Below are 24,313 nucleotides of genomic sequence, written 5' to 3'. Positions count from 1 at the left end.
TGACGAGTATGTGAATCGGGAATCGAGTCGTGGAAAAAGGACACGTTTCCTATTCCGAGAATTTGTTTCGCCTGGAGCTGCCGAGCTGCTTCTAGATTAGTAGGCACCCCGGTCGCCAGCTGCCTCTGGAATTTTCACTCTCGATGAGCGGATCTTGCGTGCCTTGCCTTCTCAGCACTTCTTGAGATCCGAGACATGATTCAGCAGTCCAAGCCCAGGGTTGAGGGGACCAGGACCTTCAAGAGACTACACTCATTCATTTTCTGAGTCACACCTATGTATTCAAGATCGCCCACATTTTCCGCTCCAAGCCAGAGCGAGAAGCCTGAGACTGTATATTTTTAACGGATTTGAAAAAAATGGTCGCACAACTGCAGCCGTCAGCTGGTGACGCAGAGCCTAAACAAGAAGCTTCTCGATTTCATTTCTTAGGCCTTCGACTTGCGGCTTCAGCTGAGATCCTTCGTTCGAGGTGATCGAAGCAGCAATGACCGCTCGAGACACGCCGCAAGCTCTGCCGAGAGCTGTTTTCGATGAAACGAAGACGTACGGAACGTTCTTATCTTCGCAGAGCAGCGGGAGATGGAGGAGAATTTCAATGGGTGTCGCATCTGCAGCCATGATGATCATCTCCGAAATACCTGGGAGAGCGGAGTTTTTTTTATGGAAGGTCGTCGCGCATAGATTCAATGTCACGATATCGAGGCAGTAGCATTTGCAAGGCAAGATCGGGAGCGATACTCACCTCTGTTTAGAGTTTTCGTAGCCTCGTTGGCACCCTTACGCATTTGTTTGTAGTTCGTGGCCTGCTGCACGAGGTTAAGGATTTTGGAGGATAGCTCTGCGGCGGATGGAAAATGCGTCAAAACGAGTCCATCCAACGGAAAATGCAGGGGCTTCACACTGGGGGAAACCTACTTCGTACCGATGCCGACAGAGATCGACACTCCATGCGACATTAGTCTCAGAGCACGGAATATCGAAGCAATTTAGGCATTGAGGTTTGTAGCGTCTCGTTGTAGCGGTTCGGAGCCGGTAACTCGAAAAAACGCGAACCGACCGGAATTACGAAATTCGTACTGAAACCGAGAGGAGCGGCTACTCACATCGAGCTCCGCGTTGCGAGTCGCGGGTAGCCGCTCCTCGAGGTCTGAAAATTCGCCAAACACGTGCCGAAGCACGAAGCGACATGCGACATCGTCTCGTCGCTTCGAACGAGATCTATAGGTGCTCCTCCGCAGTTCACCGTGCTCCCGACAATACGTACCTGGGTCTGCCAATGGGTAGGCTTTGGGGTTGACCTCGTCAGTCATCGTCAAATCAGAGCGGAGTTTAGGTCGCGGAAGTTTCAGATACAGGTCTTCAACTGGCAAAAGCGCGAAAACGCGTCTCGGCTTATAGGAGCGCTCAACGTCGGAGAGGAAGCAGCAATAGCAGAAGCGAGAGCCGCCGCTCGAAAATGAAAACACACGTGGTCTTGTTTGTGGTTCGCCTCCGCGGCGGCCCTCTCCCGCCAGAGGTGTGATCTCAGAGAAGCTTCAGCATAGAAGCTGCAACCTTGTGCGAGAGGAGAGCCCAAAGGGACGACCATGGGTGAAAAGTGGAGATTTGAGCTCAAATACGAAAGAAATATCGATATACGAATAGTGCTCATATTCATGGCTGGAGCCGCTCCATTGACAGCGCATCAGGATTATACCTTTGTTCCGCGAGGCGTTTCCAAACTTCTCGAACCCGACGTGGATCTTCAATTAGAATTTAAGCCGTATGTCCGCTAACCGGGACAAACGAATGTATCCTAACTCGGAGGTGACTTGCTACGTCTAATCGCGCCGATAGCATTCATGTGAGATACTGAAAACAATTCGCTCTGATTATATTGTCAACAGAAAATTTATTCCCGAAGTATAACCCGCGTAGCATATGCCTCTCTGCCGGGAAAAATCACATGCCGTCCTCGTTACCGTACTCGATGGAGAATGAATGCATGGATGAATGGAATGTGAGCGAAAGTTTCTCGCGTAAACCATCCCATGGACTGAGTGAAGAAATCTCCGACTCCGCTCGCGTCATCGTCTCGAGAATAGTACGATATCTTTTATTCATTATTTGCGTTTGCGCCCGTTCGCTGGCTCGATAGCTCAGAATGAATTGCGTAGCTAGGCGGATCGTTCAAGCCCCGCTCTTGTCTGTCACCAACATTGACTCGGGCTTAGCATTTTCCAACGGAGAAATTCGACGTGATTACATGGGCACATGGCTGAACAGATACGACACTGACTCTCCGTTGTGAGTTCTTCGAATAGCTTCGGCCAAGATCATCGACACGTCGATGCATTGTACTTTCGCGCTATCTTTCATGTGTTGGTCTTGGGGAATCGTATTTGTGACGACCACAGCCTCAAATGCAGCCGAATTGATCCTCTGAATTGCGGGTCCAGAGAAAATTCCGTGGGTAAGAATAGCGTAGACTTTCTGTGCACCAGCCTCGACCAGTCTGCAGGAAAGAAAATATATTGTCAGCAGAGGAATGTCGTGGGCTCGGAGGAGGCATAGCAATCCCGTCCTCTCCCATGATCTCGTCACGGAATGTCCAGTCGACATCGAGAACAATCTCGTCGGCATCGGATAAGATTGCGAACGATGCGTCGATCAGCGATACTCACTTATCAGCAGCGTGACACACAGTTCCGCAGGTATCGGCCATATCGTCCACGAGGATGGCGATTTTTTCTCGAACGTCTCCGACCAAAACCATTGAAGCGACTTCGTTGGCTTTTTTTCGCTCCTTGTGGATCAGGGCAAACTCGACGTTGAGCCGATCCGCGATCGAGGTCACCCTGTTCCGAAAGGAGTCGGTCAGCCTCTCGGGGACAATGATGAACACTGACCGCAATGAACATCGATCTATCCCACAGAACTTAGTGATGAATAGAAAAAGACGCACCGTTTGGCTCCCCCGGCATCTGGGGACACTATGATGGCGTTCCGCCAGTCAGGGATGTTCTCTCTGATCCATTTGAGAACTGCCGGCTCAGCGTATAAATTATCTACGGGAATATCGAAGAATCCCTGAATTTGTGAGGCATGCAGATCCATCGTGATGATGTGATCCGCCCCAGCCACTGAAAGCATGTTGGCCACTAGTTTGGCTGAAATTGGGGCTCGCGATTTGTCTTTCTTGTCCTGTCGAGCGTAGGGGAAACAGGGAATGACTGCCGTCACTCGCGAAGCAGAAGCGATCTTGCATGCGTTGATCATGATGAGCATCTCCATCAAATTATCGTTGACTTCACCGCATCCGCTCTGAATAATGTAGACGTCTTCGCCACGAACAGATTCGCCGATTTCCACACTGCACGAGAGAACGTTCATTAGCGTGTGCGTTGAGGAATTCGTTCCTAAACAGACCTCGATTTTATCTTAAGAGCGGAATCTCCGTGCCGCCGGACAACAAAGAGCCCTGACAGGAGTTCAATCTATGTCTTGTTCACACCGAGGCAACGAAAATTACTCGCTCTGTCACATCGAGAACACAGGCTCTCCTTTCAGCATAAACATCAAAGCCTAATGAGCAAGACTGTGATCACCGAAGAGACGGTTTCTCGGAGGCTAAGAACGCCCGATCTGCTCGCGAAGCGCTGCTCTGCTTACCATGTCTCTTGATTGGAAAATTTTTTCAACACAACCTTCCCGAGGTTGATCCCGAGTCTGTCCACTACACGTTGCGCTAAATCGCAATGTGAGGAGCCCGAGAAGACTTTGATGTTAGGCATGATGTGCTTGGAACCAGCCGGCTTTTCAGGCGGTGGAATCGGTTTGGTCCGAGTGCGGTCCTTGGATTCGAGATCCTGGATGAGCTCTTTCCAAGGTTCCGAGCCCGAGGTGGAAGCTGTGGAGGTCAGGGCGGTGCCTATCGGTGCTTCCTGGAGGAAGGAATTCTTCGTCAGACGGGAAAAATGTGTTCAATCCAATGTATCGCCGGAGAAATCGAGACCGCAGAGCTCGTGGAGGCAATGCGGGGGAGGATCGCGCACGAGAGGGGTTCGAACTCATGCGATGCGCTGCCGCCGAAGAGGACGGCTCGCTGTTCTTGCTGTGGTTGCGCAACCCCTCTGGCCTAATGGCCGGATAGCCAGAGGTCGTTACCGAGCTCGCTTGCTTCTCTGTCGCTCCTTCGCGAGGACCGACGGAGTATTTCACCAGAGCGTCTTCGCATTCCGGGGAAGTATCATATCCATCTTGGGAGTCCGCAGCCGGATGGCAGCGCGGAGATTTCACTCGGGAGGCGCTTCCCGCAGCTTCTCAAACTCCCTCGGAACTCAAGGGTCCTAGTTGAGATCGAGAGGTCAGAGTTGTCCGAGCACAGAGGAACAAGTGGTGATTATCCGCGATGCGAATGCTCAGGAGATGACAGATCTCGAGTTCTCGGACGAGAACATTGGCTCGTGCAGGAAGTACGGGGGAACGATCAATCTTAGACGTGCTAGAGCTCCGTCGGCAGTCTCAATAGACGCCCCGAACCCTCCCCTCCCGTCTCAGTCCGGGAGCTCGTGCTGTTTCGGGGTTCAGGAACAGATGTCCGAACTTTTAGTTTTTCGAATGCGTCAGAGATGCATCTCAAAAGGTCTCAACCCCCGACATGCCTGTCAAGAAGGAGAATCCGAGGCAGGAGCAGCACGGATAATCAATCTACTCACTAATTCTAGAGAAGTCTCACACTATGTACCGTCCAGCACTGGAGTTACACCAGAAGACAACGCCACTCCGCTTTCGCTCTAGGAGCGGACTGGGAAGACTGCCTCACGTAACGCTTCTCCGCCGTTGAGGGCGTGAGATATAAGATAAGATCAAGACGGTGACCGCTGATTATGGCTGATTCGGACCTGGTCCAAATAATGGGAAATGAGACAGAAATGCCAACGCTACCATGTTTGTGGGACGTCGTCAGAATACTACCGGCGGATATGCGGCGGAGAATCGATCTCATCAATCGCACGACTAGACGATCGGCTCGCTGTTCGACGACGACACCGAGAGGGAAAACATTTTTTTCGGGCAACCTTTCATTCAGATTCCAGGCGGATCGTCTGAGAGATGTAACGTATCTGTCTGGACGGTGACGGACGTGTCTCCCGTCATTCGGAATTCCAGAACTATTCTAATCCAGATTCGTTAGACGAGGGCGACGTCATCCGTGGTATCCCGTGGATCCAGACCCGAACAACGGTCTGAGGGTCATTCGGAAGGGGCTCGAATTACCGTGCTCGGATGACGGCAGGTTCGTCGGAGTTTCCAGTCCGGACTGATCCGTCTCCGCTTGATCCGTGAAACGAAACCCGAACTAGAAAAACAAGTCTCGCATCCCGGTCCTCAGTATACAGTATCATTCGTCTGTTCGATCAGACGCGAAAGGTAACAATCGATGATCGAAGCAGCGACGTTCACGGAGTGGGAAGTCGCGCCCAGAACCGAGTTTTCGCCCTCGGTGCTGTTCGGACACGTTCTTCAGAGGCGCCATGGCGATGAGGGCAGCAAGATCGAGATCTCAGTGGGGATTCCCAGGCGGAGGCGAGCAAGGTTCTCGTCATCCAGAAACGTATAGAGCATCGCGCAGTTCATCCCGATACTAGAGGGCTCCTCCCCTGACTTGAAAGGCGCTATTAGTGCGGAGCCCGTTGCGGAGCGAGGTTCCAAGCCTCCAGATCGGGTGGAAATTACTTCCGAACTCGATACCGTTCGACCGGGGCAACTCGTACGATCCACCGGTCTAGAGGTCATCAAAAATCAGAATTACCAACGGAATCAGTGTCCGCCTATCTCGAGCGCAGTAGCCGGAGCTTGTCCTATCGATTCTCATTCCCGAATCGATGCGATAATTCATGGTCATCTAATGTCTAAATCTGATGCCTCTCATACACTATCGATATTGAAGGCAGAGATTGTGTGTCGACGCAAGAGAATCGGCGCATACGGGGTTGAAGCCATCGAGATGTCTTACCTGCTCTTGAGCAATCAGACACGGGCAGATGGCTGGCCAGGGAAAGAAGATCTCTTCGAGCTCGTCGACAGCACACTGCGTTGATGCTGCGCGAGAAGGGAGCAGTGGCAGCCTGCCGCAGCAAGCCAGCAATATATGATCGCCATCATCATCGAGCCAAAACACAACATACAGGTCCTCACACAACCACGAGAGCAGACGCTTCCAGCTATCATCCCAGCACGGCTACCATTTACCATCACCCGCGCGACGAGTCGCGGCGGTCGCCCATCCGTCGTTGTGTGAAGTCGCGGATTCGAGGAGCTCGAGTGGAAACGGAGACAAAACTCAAAACTGGTTATTCGAAGACAGAATATCTGTATTTCTCATCCAAGTCAGCGGGACTGAGTCCGCGAGCCCCGACGAGGTTCACGGTTCTCCCATCAGCCGCAGCAGCAGCGACGTCTGCTAAATTGAGCGTCAAAAAAGAGGATGGGGTTGTTGGACACAACAGCAGGTGATTCAGTGACGGATCGACACAGCTCGTGGTGGAAGATGTTTCGGACGATGCGATTTTTTTATTGGGAAGGATCGCTCGACCGACTGACTGTCCGTCCGTCAGTCGGACGGACGGGCTCCAACTTCCGTAAATATTTTGCCGTGAGCGAAAGGCAGCAGTCGATCGATAACGACTCAGCTGGCCCGATATCGACAGGCTGCTCCGAGCTTGAATCCTCGTTCTGTCGCCGATAGACCTCGGGAGCGGAAATCGGGGTCCGTGAATTCGAAGCCTTGAGAGGGCGACCTTTCTGGCGCGTGCCTTCGATTCCGTAGGAAGTTCCCGGTAAATATTCCCGATCGTGCTCGAGTCTCGAGTGAAAAGAGCGGTCTGGTGTCTGGATGAGAACTTTCTCTCCGCGATTATCAAACGAAGACATCAATAGTGATGGATGGAATCCCGAGCGTTTTTCTGAGTAGTTCCGAGTTCAAGAGGCCTCGACTCGTCTTGTAGGTGAAGACCCGGATCCCCGAATCGCACATCCCCGAAAAAAAACTCCCATTTGGGATGAACTCTTCGCGCGGCTCAACGTCAGCGAAGCTTCTATGCAAGCGATCTGACCTGAGTGAGGGGTATGGCTGATGGCGGGGGAATCCCCGAACGATACATGAATCGGGATTCGATGAGCTGGAACCGGGCCTTCCTACGTATCCAGATCCAATCCTGGGGCCCAGGCGGCGGCGGTGGCGTGCCCCGTCCATACCCGTCGGACTTTATGGCTACAGCGTGCTCAGGGAGAATTATGTCCGCATGCTCGAATGATTGATTTGCTCGGCGGGAATCGGCCGTAAGCATGACGAATAAAGAATGTGGCATCGTGATGGACTTTTGGGTCGAAATCGAACATGCTGTTCGTTGTTGGCCGGGAGCTTCCAACAGTTGAGTCGAAACCGAATCGAGGAAGCCATGAATGCCCGAAAGCTTCTTCCCACGGAAGGGAAACCCTTGTTCCTCGTAGACAATCATTTGTTTGAGAAAACTTAAGAAGATAAGTTCTACTGTAGATGCATCAGGAAGCGAGAGGAGGGTTGCTCGGCCAGAGCAATGCTCCGCAGAGTGCCCGATCTTATTGAGGAACGCACTAGCGGAATTCACACTCACGAAGTCGATCGATCAAGGCAATTTCCTGAAGTGGTCCAACCACTCGAAAATGAAGCAGGCCGTCCTCGAAAATCCTGAGAGAGGAGTCGAAGAGGTGTACGATACCACTCTCGTTTAGACTGTTCGGCAAATGCAGAACAGGTATGGATCGATTCTTGACGAGCACATTGCTCCCATTCGTGGCTCATATCGTCTGGATTCGATGCCGTTCTGGTTCCAGACTGGGCTTCATGAAATTGGCAATCATTCACCAGGTGTGATGACGCGGGGATCGGCTCGAGCGTGCCACGATACGTTTGCTCCTCCATGTATCGCGCTCGATCGAAAATCAGACCTCCTTTGCCACAATCTCGGGCTGATATCGTCATCGACGGTCCTTGGGCACGGACATTGGATGACGAGTATCTCTTCGAGCTCTCTACGATCTTCGGCTCAGAATACCGTATCATTGGTTCCAGCACGGCGGAAATGATTGGAGTCCTGTATGATGCGCCAGAAGTTTACATGGATGGAACATTCCGTGTGGTTCCAAGTCTTATCCTCCAGCTCTATTCCTTACACGCTTTTTACAGGGGGAAGATGATCCCTTTGGTTTACTTTCTTCTCCCAGATAAGCGGCAAGAAACATACTGTCGAATGTTCGAGCTCCTGGAGAACTACGCGGTGACAATCAGCAAGAGTTTCGGTCCTATCATGTTCCAATTCCAATGCAGCATCGGTTCTCAAAGCCATTGAAGTGACTTTTCCTCTCGCGGAGGAAAAAGGATGCTCCTTTCACTTCACGCAATGTTTGTGCCGCAAAGTTCAAGCTCTAGGCCTCAACTCGTGCTACGACGAAGCTGGCGTCAAGAAGCTGCACAGGATCGATGATGCTTGGCTAGAAATAGAGTGCGAATCCCCAGGTGTAGAGGACCCAGCCCAAAAAGCAATTGAGGGCTTCAAAGAATACTCTATAAACACCTGGCTTGAAAACGAATCGGTTTTCCCCAGGCGTCTATGGAATCACTATAGGAACTTCGGCGCAAGAACTACCAACCACATTGAAAATTGGCATCAGGGGCTCAACCGGGTCGTCCAGAAGGGCCTCGTGAGTATTTCGAGATGATTAAGCATCTGAAGGATCAGGAGGCCATCGTGGCCCACATGCTCCTACTGAGATACGGGCGAAAGCTTGCTCCAATGGAAAAAAAGTATCAGGTCCTCAATGAACGGCTCGTGCGCTTCGTAGACGAGTCGGAGTCGAATGAGAGATCGTTAATTGAGTACGTACATCTAGTCGGTTTCATTCTGTGTCCCTAAGTTCCTAGCTCGATCAGAGGAGACAGAGAGACATGGGTGACAAGTGTCAAGAGTCCTAGTCCGGGATAATTTATTCAGAAATGTCTACCAAATAGAGGAAAACAGCTACCAGAGTCATAGTGCCATAGTTCGGCGTCTGCGGGATGTGCGATTTAAGGACGTGCGATTCGGGGATGTGCGATTTGGGGATGAGCGATTCGGGGATCCGGGAGGATACCGTCCGAAAGTGAACGCCGAATGTTGAGCTCATCGAGTAAATCTCGTCTCTTCATGGGACGCTTCGGCGTATCAATGATGAGGGAATCACCATAGCAGACCTGAAGCTCCCCTGGGAATCGGGCTCGTAGCGCATCGAGAATCAGATGTCCTCTGAACTCAGCCCAGGCTAGCCGCCAGAACAGGTTATTCATAGGTATTGCCAAGGGCGTTCCGCGGTGCGCCTTTGGATCTTTTCATTCGGAGTCTCTGAGCTCCAGCAAAAGAAACTCAGTGCGCCGTATCACTTACAGCACAAAAAATCCATCATATCCCCAGTGTTCGTTCATCCGTAGTCGGGAAGGTGAAGAACAGGAGAAGTTCTCTGGTCGGTGGACAGGAAGATCGAGACTCTGCGTCGATCGTCTCTACACCTTTCTTCTCTCTGGTCTCGAGACGTTCGGCCGAGCAGACCTCAGCGAACACTCGGAATCCATACCTACTGCATGAATATATCTCAATCGATCCGGACATAGACTCCCCAGATATCCTGGCGCTTTGGTGGAGTTTCAAACCGAGGGTGATAACTTGTGCTCTCGAAGCAGAGTTCGAAATTCCGCGCCTCCCTAGTGCATCTCATGACGATCCGCGACCACCTGATTCGGTCACGAGTTCCTCTATTTCTCTCACGCACCGAGTGCGCGACAGACGGAGGAGAACTTGAACTCATTTGAGTAGATGCGCCAAGGGACGACGTTCCGTGGCTGAATCAAGTGAGAATCTCGTTAAGACTCTATTCAAACCATGGCCGCTTCGGATCCGACTTACGTTCAGAAACAGGTGGGTTGCGATCTTCGCTCTCCGTGACTGAAGCAGACGAATGGGATTCGCGACAGTCAGCTGATTTTCGAAAAGCCGGAATCGCGCGAAGGCTCTGTGACCGGTAAGAGCCTCATGTCGCCGTTTCCCATCATGTGCGTCCTACAGATATGGCGAGCATCAGGGACATTGAAAGGAACATCGGAACGAAAAAGAAATGTTCCTCGCTGATCCTATCTGGCTGCGAATGGGATTCGTGACTGAATCAGTCTGACTCGCGATCCTCCTGCGGAAGCGTGGGGAACAAATGCAGGATGGAAATTGGTTAGAGAGGAGGACCGTTCTATGTAGAACCGCCTGATCTGAAGGGCTAGGTTCATGTGATTGCAGATACAGCACATGTTGGCCTTCATCGAGCAAGAGGCTCATGAAAAAGCCGATGAGATCGACTCCAAGGCCGAGGAAGAGTTCAACCTCTCGAAGGGATCGCTGGTCACCGAAGCGAGGCAGAAGATTATGGATGAGATCGAGAAACGCCGGAGGCAGATCGAGCTCGAGAGGAAAATGTACGAATTTCTCTGACAATCGTAGTCGAGGAAATATTGGGCAAAGTGGTCGTCCCGCAGCACCCTCTGGCGCGGAGCGAATAATCGATTTGGAACATGCGCAAACGCCCTGAGCCTTGGCCACGAGAGCGGATGAACTCGCGTGGTTGATACCGACCTTGGTACTAACTGACGAATCGATCTTCCATTCCCCTAGTCAAGGCTCGAAAATGCTGAACAACTGTCGCCTGAAGGTTTTGAGGGAGAAGGAAGACCGAATCGATTTGCTTATCGAAGAAACCCGCCACAAGCTGTCGTTCGTCACGGCAAGAGCTGACCAGTACCGTGAGATTCTTGAAAAACTACTTTTGCAAGGACTTCTGCAGCTCATCGAAGAGGCAAGGATATATATCAGGTCAATGAGTCGTAGAATTACACCCGAATGAACAAGGCTGTTCCCCGAGATCCTCTGTGAGGTTCCCCGGATTCTTCAGTTCTGAATATCAATGATTGGTGTCTCTGCAGAATGTTCTGGTCCGTTGCCGGAAAGCCGATGTCCCTCTTCTTGAGAAAGCGAAGATCACTGTCGCTCAGCAATATACCCAGCTAACGAACAAGAAGTGCGCCATCGATATCGATAAGAACAACTTCCTCAGCGACCGGAGGTGAGTTTGCGGAGAATTCTGCAAAGGGAAGATTGCGCTCTCTCGGAGATTCACGAGCTCGAATATGGCCTCAGACCGGACATCCCGAAACCTCGGAGCGAGCATGGTTCCTGTCTTCAAATTTTTCTACAATTCGCAGCGGAGGTGGAATGGAGCTCTATGCTCGCAGGAACAGGATCTTCATCGATAACACTCTGGAAAAGCGACTCGAACAGGTTTCGACTCAAATGATGCCACAGATTCGGAAACAACTATTCGGCGCGAATGCGAACAGGAGGTTCAAAGACTGAATCTACGATGCCGTCGCTTGGTTGAAGTCATCGGCACGTCAGTGCAGCAGACTTCGAAACGAGAGTCCCCATCCCTTGACCGGACGTCCGCTCCGGTACGTCGTCGGCTGATTGGTGCATGGAAAGTTCCCCCGCCGAGTACGATGCTCGATCTGGATGGGAGAAGAACACGTGAGACCTTTTTTGAGCTTGCAGACTTCTGTTCCACCCTCAGGCTGTTGCGAGGGTTGAGTTACTTGCCACTCGGTGGCCGACGAACTCGAGAATTCAATAAAGTATGACATTGAACCCGGTTCTCGCTTCTCTTTCCCACTCCTGGAGCCCACCGTGTGATTCCATTCTCTTGCAAACGTTCCTGGTGTTTGAAGATAAGGCCTCCCCGCGTCAATTTCATGAATTCACAAGTACGAGCCTTCGGGTCCATAACTTCTCAGCTCTGCGACAAAACACGTGACAAGGGCATGACATCGGTGGTAACACATGGACAGTCTCGGTAGAGCGGGCTCTGAGTGAGGGTACGAGGAAAAGTCTATCTGGGCTCGGGTTATCTGTTCTCTTCCCGGGAGATGATACAAAACGGCTCCCATCCTTCCCACACATGTAGTATAGCTCAACGACGTGAACATCACCGATGCCGCACGGCGCAGAAGACAATCCTTCTCGGCTGAGGGGAGTCGGCCTGGATGGGAAATCTTCTGATTCCTTCTGTATAAGGGAGCTACACTGGAAATGAATAAAAAGTTACGCTCCGCTCACGCTTGTTGTATCCTCCAACATTGCGTCCGAGTTTTTCCGGGGAGAGGGGCCAATGTTGTTGTTGTTTCTGTATCAAGCCGGGTTCCGGACTCAAGTTGTCGTCCCGCGATCGGGAGGGAGTGAACCAGCAAGACTCCCAGCTCCGAGCTGAATTGCAGTGCCCCGATCACCAAATTCTCTACTCATTCCCGACAACAATATCTCTACGAAGCTCACTGGTGGGATTTATTCCCGCATCGTACATGTTGCAGGAGCGCACATCCAGGTCAAGAAACATCAGGCCATGTTACCGAGGCGGGTAGAACAGGGAAATCTGCGATGCTGGCGAGATGAATTCATTATCGTTTTTCATCGGAAAGACAGAGCCCTCGGTGTGATAAACGAGACGCTTACTTTTTCCTACATTTCTTTATTTCGTCCTTGTCGATCGCTGTCACTTCTTCGCGGCACCGACGTCTTCAAGAAGTCTCCGTTATCGAAGCTATTGGCCTCACTTATTGACAAACACTCATATGCACACTATAGCTGCCTCTGGATTATGGGTTGTTGTATATACAGAGTTCATCCTTCAAGTTTTCCTTCCATGCGTTCCTTCAAACCCCAGAAGACTATTCAGCCATTTGCTGAGCTCAAAGTTCGTTCTGGTGGAGGTTGAGTTTAAGGGTTGTGCTGTGACAAGCCACGTGCCGATCCGCTCGTTTGACGTTCGCCCTGATGAAGAAATCACCTTCTAACAAGAATCCCGGGAGTTCCGGAACTTCGTCGATGAGGAAATCCGTGGGCGGTAGTCTCCAATGGCCCTTGAAGAGATTTAAAAAAATAACGACAGAATTATGAGAAGGATGCTTAATTCTCATGTGTCGATATCGTTCCCATCAGCCTCCTCCCCGACAGAGAGACGTTCTACCTCGCAAAAGCAGGATCCGGGCCGTCTGAACAAAATATCACTCAGAGCGTCTTGAGACAAAATAGGACAATGACGCAGCCGCCTCTAATCGTAAGTTGGAACGAGTGGTCAAAGTGAAGCGCAAACTCTCACGAGCATCCAGAGCGGATCGAAATCGACGAGCGGTCGATCAGTTTTTGTGTCGTTCCATCGTCGTTGGGGAACTTCCACTCACTTTGCTATACGGGCATTGGCATTCAACGTCTTCGCCGGTGATCATGTTGTGGCATTGCGTCCCGTTGAACATTTCCAATTTGCATAGGTCGTCGTAAGTGCACGATCCAATCCCAGATGCTTTCAGGCACGGTATTTTGATCCAGGTGTACAGTCCGAATAGGATATGGAACTTCTTGTGCATTTCCAGGGAGAGCTAGAAAGGGTCCTCCAATGAGCGGAATATCGCAGAGCTCAGAAAGCATTCTCCGACTCAGCGCGGGTATTGATTCAACGTTGCCCATACACAATAATCATCGGTCGATTCGCAAGGGTTCGATCTTCGAATACAGCCAACCAAGGGTAGAGCCCTCCGTCAGAAGAGCTCAAGAGTCAAAGAGCGCTGAAGTCGTAACCCAGATTACGCAACGAGCCAGCACGGCGTCCGGGTCATGACGAGAGTATTTGGCGCGAGAAAAGTACACAGCACGTTCCTGTTCATTCCTGAATTCCCCTCTGAGCGGACTTTTGAGTTTAGGGCGGGTGTGTCATCTTAATCATTATTATTATCATGAAGGATCAGACTCGCGGAAGCGGATTGAATATTACGTGGGATTCATATAGAATCCCGGCCCTGAATTCCCTGATCGTCGAACTACCTGAATCTTAGAATCGCCGATGTCTCACCGATAAATGGTCATCGACGGTTTCTCGAATCTTGAACTCAACTTGAACCTTGAATCTCCCAGGTAACTCTATCGGGTTAGGGTTTATCACCATCGCTCTGACATCTATCAATGGTCTTCTGGAGCCCGAGAGCTCACAACTCGTCGAATCAAGTCTGGCAAAACCTCTCCGCGAGGGCTGAAATCATTCGAGGAGTTTTCAGACTCTCTGAAGAGCAATATTCTCTCTCAGTGATCGGCAGTGGTGAATGTCCGAAGCTCACAGATTTTCGCTCACCCTAATTTCGGTTCCATTGTTGCTGACTGCCGCGACCACAGAATGCAGAAAATACAAGCACAACCACCACATAATCCTGCAGATTGGAACAGGTTATGCAAGCAACGCCTCCTGTGTATATCTTGGAAAAGCTTTCAATGCATGGCGACTCCGTTTTCTTTCGGTCTACTTCATCTGGCAAACCGAGAGTGATCAGAAAAAGCGTTACCTTCAGGAAAGAAACCGTCGTTGGCGAGGAGGTAGTGCTTCTTGGCTGCAATGGCCACCCGGATCCAGTGTCTTCAAGAGTTTCACTGGAACTGGGTTAAGATTAGGCGAGGAGTAGGCTCGAGGGAAAAGCATTGAAGGCCACCGAGACAAGTGAGAAGCCGCTCCGAATGAGCCCCCGAGATCGTATGAGGCACCGGTGACCCACTGCCCCGTTCAGAATTGAGCCTCACCTCAGTCAGACGGCCGACGTGCTGCTCTTCAGTCGCTCTGCCCGACGATGAGACAAGGGAGTCCTCCCAGGCACTCGTCGAGGATTCTACCGACCTTTCCAGGATATTACTACTTTGCATTCCTGATTCATATGGTCGGATCTGGGCTTGGAATGCCGGCGGACACGATGTGAGACTCTGGCGACGAGGTCAATGACCGCCATCGAACACTAGTCGGTCTTGGCGGTGATTTCTGAAGATTTTCTGATTGGCTCATCGAGATATTCGACTCGGATTAGTCGGACGGGCCAATCCGCGACTAGGAGCATGCACAAGCGCTCCTCTGATCATTCCTGCGTTTTCTCGATTCAGACACGTGATTAAGCATCTATCACGGTGACGCTGAGAGAGTAGCGTAAGACCATTTGCTTGGATTCCGTCGCTGTCAATTCATACCAGTGAATGTGAAGCACATGTTCCCGCTGGAAAACCACGAGGCTACCTGATGGCGCGAAGTTTATAATGATTGTTTGAATAAGGCATGAACGTGTTTTGGTTCTAATGTCCGTGGAAAGCCTCAGTATCGACTTTGCGTAGCTCACGACGGACGATGGGCGGTTCCTGCGTCACGAGAGTAATTTCCGATTGTTCGTGGAGCGTCACCTTCAGAGTGGGAATTTTACAAACAGCAAACGAGATGGACCTACTGGCACTGAGGATACCCCAACACTTTGCTCTGAGAATCTCCGCCGCTCATGGGATCGGAATCTGTCTGTCCGAGAGGATCCATGACCCGGATCAGGATCGTTTATGACGCAGACAGCTGGCAAAGTTTCGTGTTCAGCAATTTGCGAGTTTCCGCCAATTTTTCATAAGCGATACTAAGTGTCAGCTTTCGAACGCGAAACTTGACACCGGTCGGATGTTTCCCGTTTCCATAGTTTTTCCATCTCTTTTCATTCTTTCATTGAAGAAAGCGGGGAACATTCAGACACAGATTTATCGAGTTACGAGACGGAGCATCGAATCGATCCGACTCGATATATTTCTCGGAGAAAATCATTTCTGCCGAGGAAACTGAGAGGATTTCCGCTCCGGTTGTCCTTGCGAGGAAAACCGGCGATCCGAGCGCGGAATTCTCTGCCGATGCGAAAAACCGCACGATGACCCGGAAGCGCACAGAATGAAGCTTGCCTGTCTCTCTGCAATGAGCCCCAGAGCCCGCAAGGGGAGACGATTCCACAATCAGAAAAACTCGAGAATCCCAGACCTGAGAAATTGCGAGATCCAGATTTTTCGAAGGGTCTCTTTTCTCTTCCTATCGGCGAGAAGTAGACAACGAATGGAAGCACCAGAAAAAAAAATACGTCAGCTAAACAGAGGACGAGCGATGCGTCATCTCTGACACGTCGAGGGTCATCCAGAAATCGTAAATTCGAGCAGGTACTGCCGCTCACGAGTGTCCGCGCGGTGAATTAGATTTGAGGTTGCCTCGAGCGGAAGTTGAAACACGCATTTATCAGCGACGTCAAATTTTCCATGCGTCAATGAGAGGAAATCTCTGCTCCGGATTTCGCGTTTACGAATCGTCACAGCAAACTACATCAGTATAAACAACGAGGGCCTCTTTTCAATGTAGGTACAAGGTACAGAAACTTTATTGGTTCGTCTTGGCTACGACACCATAAGATGAGCTACGAGCTCAGGTCTTCGTAGTCTCGAGCTTTTCTCACGGCAAAGCTGATCTGTAGGAACCATGTTCTCTCATATACATCGATATGTACAGCTTAACGTAGAAACTATCCTGGGACAGTGGCTGCCACTCGACCAAGTTATTGCTAATGCAAGACCATAGTTAGCACGCAACCGAACCTAATAAATACAAGTCTCATTCACTATGAACTATAGAGAGATCTTTTCGAGTTTCTCCGATGAAACAGACATATCCCAACAAGGCGCGAGAAACATCGGGTATCCAACGTCTCGAGGGGCGACTCAACAATCCGTAGCTATATTCACATGAGAAACTCTCGGCCGAGTAGGTAATCGTTTCTGAACGGGTGCTTCAACCATCAGAAGTGAGTTCTATCAGATACGTAATCACCGTTGGGGCAGCGGAAGGTGTCGTGGAACAGCCACGTTACGTTTTCGTTGCAAAGTTGACCTCCTGCTCGGGAGCTGTGAACAATATTGGACTAACGAGTCATTTTAGGACAATGAGCGAGGAGGTAACCAGAGATCATTGAAAGTTGGAATCGAGTCAGAGGCGCAAACAACGTTTTCATTCGATTCATCAACTCGCGGCGAGTGGCTGCGGTGAATTTCGTCATGAGACAGCCCAAAGTGAAGCCGGCGAACACCAAGTTATACCCTAGTACAATAGTGAAGTTTCCCAGCCAGCGAACTTTCCCGAAGTTGCCGAGCAAATCGAAATCTGTCAGTCCGATCACTCGTGAGAGCAATGGTAGCGCCGAACTCAGAATAGAGAACACCGCACAGTTTATGATGACGTTCATGAGCGGGCACGAGCTTCGCCGTGGCGTGAGAGACGTCAGATTAGAGTAGAAGCCCACGAGCGATGCTCCCCATAGATACAGGATGAGGATGATTTCGAGAGCGCATCCGACAGTCCCCAGACTCGATAGTGAGTTGATGCCCAGGGCCGGTACTGTGTCTTGGATCACGATGGGCAGCGTCTTCATGCCGAAAAGTAGTTCGAAGATGTTCCGTAGCACGAGCAGGAACGAGTAGACGGTGAGAACGAGCAGTAGTGCCATCGCTACGGGGTAGATAATCGTTCTCAGAATGGATTTCCTGCGTTGATTCTCGAGTTCAGAGAGGCGTTGAGCGGCTATTCGGTGTCTTTCGGCTAAGACGTCTAAGCCGTTCGACGCCATGAGTGCCAAGGCGGCGTTCTTGGCAAGCCCGTCGAGTTTCCATTTCAAATGCTGCTCCTCGAGTAGAGCTTCCTGATATTCTTCGTCGACGTCGCGCAGAAATGCAGGCTTCATGATCCACTCCGACATGACGGTGAAGAGACGAGCGAAACCCAAGGGCGTGCATATCAATAGGAGGAGACAACCGAAGAAGCTCACGATGGAATACAGGAACGGCAGAAACCCCGACGTGAATATGTACTCCATGGAGTAGGTTGAGTCGATGACCATTGAAATGACAGAGACCATCCCGATCAATATGGTGATTGTGAGCGTCAAGACAAGTACACTCTCGTACACTCGCGAGAGGACGCCTCTCTTCGAGCCCGGGAGGCCTTCGGATTCAGTGAACAGATACGCGAACGGCAACAAGCCAAACAGAGATGTATTACTGCAGAGGAAAATCGCATTCCAGAGTCCTTGCACGAGGGAGCTGTTCAGCCATTCCCAGTAGAAACTTGTGGGACATAACAATTTGACTTCGTTGCTGATGATCGATAACGGTAGCAGCAGAGCCGCTCCCGTTGATGTGGCCAGACTGAAGCTGCACATGTACAACGATATCTTGTAGACCAGAGCATCTTGAGCGTCGTTCTCGTAGTACGACTCTTTCTTCTTGCGGAAAAAGTCTATGATGTAATAGCTGATCATATAGAGAAGCAGGAAGAACAGCAACCCGAGAGTGTATTCGCGAACTGCGTTATGGAACTGCTTCTCCTGTTCTTCGGGGTCTTCCATGTCCCCTGATGAATTTCAAACTCAGTCAGAATGAGAGCTGCGTAGAGCAGAGTTGCGACCGACTCCAAGAAATCATCGCAGCGCACCGCGAATCCGATCGAAGTCTCCAACGAATACTCGAAGCAGCCGTAACTCACTCAGCTTTCGTCTACACCACCACCGCCGCCACCACCATCACCGAGAAAAAAAAACACTCAACAGCACCCGCAGCTTCGACGCAGCCTCTCAGCTGATGGATTCAAACGCGTTCCTTCGTTGTTGTTTGTTGTCGGCCGAGACACTCGCAGCAGCTCGCAGGGGAAAGGAACGACATCAGGCTCTCTCCGTTGGTTAGCAGACGCCCACTGCGGAAAAGGGCGAACCCTCGGGAAACTTTTCGACTTGTTCTCGCTTTGCCATAATCAGAGACTGGCGTGGGGTGGTAACCGGCCACTCATCCTCCGCCGCCGATTTCCCGCGGTCTCAGAATCTCGAATCGAGGAGCAAGAAAAAACAGAATCAGGGCTGTCAGAAACATAGGGGCGCACCTTTCTCAAGTTCTGTGTTTTAGTACAGATCCGAGAGAGAGGGGAACCTGGAGCGAAAATTTTGAATGTAGCAGAGGGAACCTAATCGATCGGTTTCGCATCTGTAAACGTAAGTAGCATGACAGACATCAGCACTGGGATGCGGATTTTGATTTTTGGAAAAAGCGAGCTTATGATGCCGGTCGTGCCGCCCTGAGGGACAATTTCATCTGGAGAGTCGAACGCCGAATTCGCGCCTCGCTCCCGTGTCCGTTTCGTGCTCAGGATCCGGGAGGGACAAGCGCCCGTGCTCTCGTTTTCGATTTTTCTTCCCGTCCTCTCGAATTGCTGTGGTGAGCCGAGATCGGTCCGAGCTCTATCCACCCGGAAAAGGGCTTTCTCTCCCTCGGGAACGGCGCGGCGCCACCACCATCGCCTCACGGTCGCACAGGGAATGCTCAGGAACGGGCAGATATATGTACATATGGATTGAACTGTCACAGCGGTGCTGTTTTGAGAGTGACAGGTGAAAATGATTCTTTCCGGTCTCAGATGCCCCCGAAGAAGCGGCTCTCATCTTTGCGGTGTTTGCACGGTCCGTGCAACACGTATTTCGTATCGACTCCAATCGGCACCATGCAGATCCTGAGCTGTGCGAATGGCCTTCATTCGGTAGGGCAAGTCGAAGACCCAGATTTCCAGCCCGATCCCCAGTGAGTTCAAATTTTCCGCTGGAAGAAATGGATATCGGACCCCTGCTTGCGCGGAGCCTCCGGAGAATGGACGTTCATTTGCCTTCCAGAATGTCAATTGTCCTGCTTCGAAAAGAATTCGACGATAACGGCTACATGTTCAAACCTGCCCTCAGTTGCATAAGTTGGTTCGAAGCCTATTTCAAATACCCGAAATCCCTGGCAGACTTCAGCTTGCCACCGTTTTGCCAATGCATTTGCTCGCCGAAGGGCTTGTTCCTCGAGACAGTAAGTTCGTCCACTGAACAAAGCTCCTTCTACCACGAACCGTCTCATATGATATTATTTACCCCTCTCCGGGACTCACAGCGACCGACCGAGCGTTGATTTTCCTTATTCGAAGTTTGGTTTATTCCTCTCAGGTCTGGTTGACATTGGCTTCGAAAGTACCTTTTGGAACCACAACGAGCTACGGAAGCCTCGCTAAGCTCGCGGGACGACCTGGTGCGGCGATTGCAGTCGGTACGGCATACCTGTTGCTACGATATTGTGTACCTACATAGATGAGACACCTGCTTCCACTGGAATTGAGATCCCAGATTCTCTTAATTCGAACCGAGCTGAAATTCTAATGGAAGTTCCCGACTCCAGGGAGTGCCATGCGAAAGAATCCATTCCAAATCCTGGTGCCGTGCCATCGTGTAATAAAGAGCAATGGCCAAAATGGGAACTACTGCGGAGGAACCAAAAACCAACTGAAGAATTGGCTCCTCGATCACGAAAGAAATTCTTTGTCTACTGAGCTCACATCGCGGAGCGTAACGACTGTTTGTTAAGGAATATCTTGTACTGTAACCGTCGCCTGATCACAACCATGTGATCTTCGCATTTTTTTCTTGACGGAACATTTCTCATTTGTACATCGGTTTAGGATGTCATACACATATTTATAGGTGAAGATCCGAGCCTCGGAGAACGAGTGATATAGAGTACGTACCTGATGTGAATGCTGTTTTACCGTATATGAATCCGTTTCCACGCTTATTGGGATATATTTAAAGTTTTTTCGGTGTGTGCCATGAATGCTCCGAACACGATATAAAATGCCTGTGTCATACGAACGGGCAGCGAGGCTGAACTCGACGCTCTGTGTTGAAACTCGAAGAATCATGATATTCGGCTCGTCTCATGAGAATTTCCTCTACCCTTCCGCAAGGTTGTCGACGGAGTACAATAGATTTTTGAAGAGGATAACGGCGAGCGAATTGTGGGATGGCAATATTCCTTGCATAAATCCTCTTCCGTTCATCCGTGGAAGTTTCCGACAGGGTTCGTGAAGCTCCCTCGTGACCCGTTATATTCCCGCTCCCCCGCAGTAGAGAAGCTGTGTGCTGGCGAGTAGCTTCCTCTCGTAGTCTCGCCTATCTAGGTTGCCTTATCTTGTGAGAAATGGGAACGACGACCGATGTTCGATCGAATCCACTCTCTCGGAGGATTGTGCGACCCTCCACGGACAGCCCCGGAAAAAAATTGACCGTTTTCGGTCATTGAAGCGTTGCCGAGCACTAGGAGAATGGCATCCAAGATAAGGGAGTACAGCGAATCAGAGAATCGAGTGCATAAAGCGTCAAAGTTCAACACGCAGCGCACGATAGAATCGATAGGACGGAATCGGATTTCGACAAACGCCGCTCTCCACCTCGAAGCTCGAGCCCTGGCCTTGATCGTTTGGGATTCGAGGCATAATGCATGAGGGGAGACGTTCAGTACCGACCGAATACGATTGGTTTTAGTAAGCTTATAACAACGCACAAGGAGTGCAAAATTTATTGCCTCAGAAAGTCTGGCAAAGTCAACAAAGAGGAGGTGTATACATCACATTTTGGCATGCTCGCTTGGCATAAGGGGAATCACTGCATTTTTTCCTTCTCGTCACTGTTCAATATCGTTTCGGGAGTGCAGATCCTGAAAAAACATCGAGACCTTCATTGAGGAAAATATCAACGATGGTCGGATCAAGCCGCCGCTCTGCCCCGATCGCCAAGAATTCATTTCACACCCCGGGAACCGTTCGGTATTTCACTCACCGCGTCTGTACCTCGAATCAATCAATTGTGAACTTGTAAACCATTGAGACAAGCGATCAAGATGTCGGAACAGACTCATCCGGAACGCCCTCAGAAATTCACTCACCGATCAATGAAGCAGTCCAGCTTGCGATTGAAATATCTGGCGAGGAAACCGCCGAATATATTACCGCCCCAGTAAACAGCGAAGTGCTCGAAGTATCCGTGCGGTCCGCATCCGAGCATCAAGGCAGAAGCCATCATACCGTTGAAATAGCCGCCAGTAGAGTTAAGCGCTGTAATGGGTCGAAGGTTGAATCATTCTTTCCATAGGAAGGCAGTCGGACAAGAGTTGAAGCTTTGAAACTATTTCATTGAGAGGCTCATCGAAGACGTCACTCACCGACGAGGCAAAGAATGACGGTCACTACCGAATTTATCCACAGGCTCGTCTTCTCCGACCAGTATTGAGATCTTAGAGCGAAAAACCGCGAAACGCATGAGATGAAGGCTTCGACCATGAAACCCCACGAAGCCGTCGTCTGTAAAAAATCTCCTCCTCAGGCTCCGTGCCCACGGAATCGCTCCCCATAGACTTCCAATATTTTTCATTTCTCGCTCTTAGCCGCTGGAGTTCACAGTCTCGCTCACCATAAGGGAACTCTGGCATTCTTCTGTGTTCATTACTTTGTGTTGATCGATGAGATGCAGAGACCAGATCTGCTGGATGTAGCTGCGCGGAGAAATGAATTCAAATCCAGATCACTCGAAGATTTCGATGTGAGGCAGAATTATGTTTCTTCGGTCAGGCCACCGGAGATATCACAGGTGGTGCTCCGGCATCTGTCAACTCACGTGCCAGTGATGGCCGCGCCGAGAGTCTGTCCTAGGAGGCGCTGTTTGTAGTCGCCCGCACCGTAACCGAACAAGACGTCTTCCACTGGACCGTTCGGACACGCTTCAGCATCTCCGAAATGTTTTCCCCACCACAAGCACCAATATAGAAGGAATATTGTATATGCTATGATCCCGTGCCGCTCGTAGACGATACCTGGGAGAAGGATACGATTCTTAGACATTCACATGACTCGTCCCTGCTGCCGGTGTTTTTTTTTTCAGAGGAGTCCGAACACCAAGCGTGACAAAAAACATTTTTCCGAGTCCCGTGTCACTCACCGAGCTCCGCCACGTCGGCACAAAGTTCCCAGGTAGCGAGGAATTCTGCCAGAACAATACGAGTTTTGGCGAACCTCTCTTTCACAACCAGAAAACACAACTTACGCAACAGTATGAATATGACGTTGTTCATGAAGAGCACCCCGTATGGGGTGGACTCTTCGAGGAGCCACCATACTGTGTCCATTCTGGAACATATATACCGGGGTTGAAGAGCCTCATGATTCAATGTATTCAATCGTAATCACCGACCTTCTGCCCGCAAACAGGGAGCTCTCCGTGGTACCAATGATCAATTCCGATAACTCCGATAAACTTAGTTGATCTCTGAATCGATCCACACCGTTCCACGCTCAACATTTCCAAAGCTGGATGCGCATGAAAATCACAGCATCGGCCGAGCCCAAGGCACGAGATCTCGACCGAACTTTTTGTCACGAAGAAAAATCGCTGTCATCTATAGATACGTCCGAAATAATCAGGAGGTCGCGTTCTTCGGGCAATATGAGTATGTTCAAAGGTGGGAGCACTGCTGCCTGTCACAGCAAGAGCTGCGGCTAGGCTGGAGCCCAATGCTGAGAGATAATCACTCTGTTGCTGCTACGGTAGCCTCCAGAAATCTTCGCAGACAAAAAGGTTTATGGAATGGCGAAACGTACTGAAATCGTCGCTCCATCGAGTTGCAGAGATTTGTGATAGAATTACCTCAGGAGTCTTTCGGGAGCTGAGAATATTCGGGAATCAAATCTGATCACAGACACGGGGCACGGTCGGAGAATCCTCGAGTCGCCCTTAGGATCATTTGCAGTCGCAGCAGTATCTCACGGGCGGCGATCTCGTTCGTCCACCGAAACATTAAGCCCATGAAATGGCTCAACTCACCACCGTCCAATCGCTTATTTCGTGCTCAACCGGAGAGAGATTCTGCACGACCAGTGCGGCTCGAACACGCAAAGTGTTCAGTAGCACCGTGGCAAGCACTAGAACCCAGAGAGCGTGTTGCCTTCGGCAGGTCTGGCATTGCTGCTATGAATAGAGTCAGCTCGAAGCCCGACAGACCATCGACGACGACGGTAGCGCGGCGTCGTGGTCCATCCAGAGACCTGAGTAAGACTCGTCTACAGCTTCCTCAGACTGTCACTCATGAAATTCTATCACGGACAACCGCTATTTCTAATCGGCCTGGCGAGCCGGAGGGCACATGGAGCGACGGGTCTATGAAAATTGCAGCGACCCGTAGAATGACCGGCGAGCCCTGAATCAGAGGTTCACGCGTCGCCGATCAGCCGGTGCTTGAGAGATTTAAAGAAACAGGTACTCACTAAATCTGGAAGCCTGTGGCGATACTCCATGGCGAGAAGAGCCACCAAAGCTGATGGTTGAGGGATACAGTGTAGGGAGAGGACCGCGCACCACTCCACCATATTCGGTGGCCTGGAGACGTTTTCGACAGGACGCTCGGAGCGGGAAAGGGACAGTGACAAAGTTGTCCAAGCGTCAGCGAGCATC

General features: G+C 50.7%; 7 protein-coding genes across 7 annotated transcripts; 2 read left to right on the top strand and 5 right to left on the bottom strand.

The window, feature by feature from the left end:
• Positions 1-266: 266 nt before the first annotated feature.
• hoip (NHP2-like protein 1 hoip) lies at positions 267-1,426 on the bottom strand. The gene is made up of 3 exons (XM_003740472.2): positions 1,268-1,426; positions 746-841; positions 267-641 (listed from the first exon to the last, which is right to left on the bottom strand). Exons 1-3 carry the CDS (start codon positions 1,311-1,313, stop codon positions 400-402), a joined length of 384 nt encoding a protein of 127 aa, XP_003740520.1. The 5' UTR covers positions 1,314-1,426; the 3' UTR covers positions 267-399.
• A 445-nt stretch (positions 1,427-1,871) lies between these two features.
• On the bottom strand, positions 1,872-6,134 carry Prps (phosphoribosyl pyrophosphate synthetase). Its single transcript, XM_018638407.1, has 5 exons — positions 6,002-6,134; positions 3,655-3,926; positions 2,948-3,355; positions 2,667-2,840; positions 1,872-2,497 (listed from the first exon to the last, which is right to left on the bottom strand). The coding sequence occupies exons 2-5, from the start codon at positions 3,774-3,776 to the stop codon at positions 2,245-2,247; spliced, it is 957 nt and encodes a 318-aa protein (XP_018493923.1). The 5' UTR covers positions 3,777-3,926; positions 6,002-6,134; the 3' UTR covers positions 1,872-2,244.
• A 3,678-nt stretch (positions 6,135-9,812) lies between these two features.
• LOC100898199 (V-type proton ATPase subunit E) lies at positions 9,813-11,715 on the top strand. Its single transcript, XM_003740471.1, has 5 exons — positions 9,813-9,974; positions 10,344-10,519; positions 10,716-10,896; positions 11,024-11,163; positions 11,303-11,715. Exons 1-5 carry the CDS (start codon positions 9,939-9,941, stop codon positions 11,451-11,453), a joined length of 684 nt encoding a protein of 227 aa, XP_003740519.1. The 5' UTR covers positions 9,813-9,938; the 3' UTR covers positions 11,454-11,715.
• An 887-nt stretch (positions 11,716-12,602) lies between these two features.
• LOC100898060 (ganglioside GM2 activator) lies at positions 12,603-14,447 on the bottom strand. Its single transcript, XM_003740470.1, has 4 exons — positions 14,272-14,447; positions 13,996-14,172; positions 13,331-13,525; positions 12,603-13,009 (listed from the first exon to the last, which is right to left on the bottom strand). Exons 1-4 carry the CDS (start codon positions 14,341-14,343, stop codon positions 12,839-12,841), a joined length of 615 nt encoding a protein of 204 aa, XP_003740518.1. The 5' UTR covers positions 14,344-14,447; the 3' UTR covers positions 12,603-12,838.
• A 2,323-nt stretch (positions 14,448-16,770) lies between these two features.
• lili (LMBR1-like protein lilipod) lies at positions 16,771-18,604 on the bottom strand. The gene is made up of 2 exons (XM_018638416.1): positions 17,829-18,604; positions 16,771-17,780 (listed from the first exon to the last, which is right to left on the bottom strand). The coding sequence occupies exons 1-2, from the start codon at positions 18,362-18,364 to the stop codon at positions 16,886-16,888; spliced, it is 1,431 nt and encodes a 476-aa protein (XP_018493932.1). The 5' UTR covers positions 18,365-18,604; the 3' UTR covers positions 16,771-16,885.
• Positions 18,605-18,990: 386 nt separating this feature from the next.
• Positions 18,991-20,398, top strand: agt (O-6-alkylguanine-DNA alkyltransferase). The gene is made up of 5 exons (XM_018638405.1): positions 18,991-19,000; positions 19,423-19,583; positions 19,739-19,850; positions 19,985-20,084; positions 20,214-20,398. The coding sequence occupies exons 2-5, from the start codon at positions 19,423-19,425 to the stop codon at positions 20,396-20,398; spliced, it is 558 nt and encodes a 185-aa protein (XP_018493921.1). The 5' UTR covers positions 18,991-19,000.
• A 951-nt stretch (positions 20,399-21,349) lies between these two features.
• On the bottom strand, positions 21,350-22,991 carry AQP (aquaporin). Its single transcript, XM_003740517.1, has 6 exons — positions 22,805-22,991; positions 22,484-22,679; positions 22,280-22,361; positions 22,032-22,170; positions 21,756-21,924; positions 21,350-21,527 (listed from the first exon to the last, which is right to left on the bottom strand). Exons 1-6 carry the CDS (start codon positions 22,989-22,991, stop codon positions 21,473-21,475), a joined length of 828 nt encoding a protein of 275 aa, XP_003740565.1. The 3' UTR covers positions 21,350-21,472.
• Positions 22,992-24,313: the final 1,322 nt, after the last annotated feature.

The sequence above is a fragment of the Galendromus occidentalis genome, unplaced genomic scaffold, assembly GCF_000255335.2.
Source record: "Galendromus occidentalis unplaced genomic scaffold, Mocc_1.1 scf7180000076951, whole genome shotgun sequence".
Lineage (NCBI taxonomy): Eukaryota > Metazoa > Arthropoda > Arachnida > Mesostigmata > Phytoseiidae > Galendromus > Galendromus occidentalis.
The sequence above is the reverse complement of the archived record's forward strand: the minus strand, read 5'-3'. Positions and strand labels throughout refer to the sequence as shown.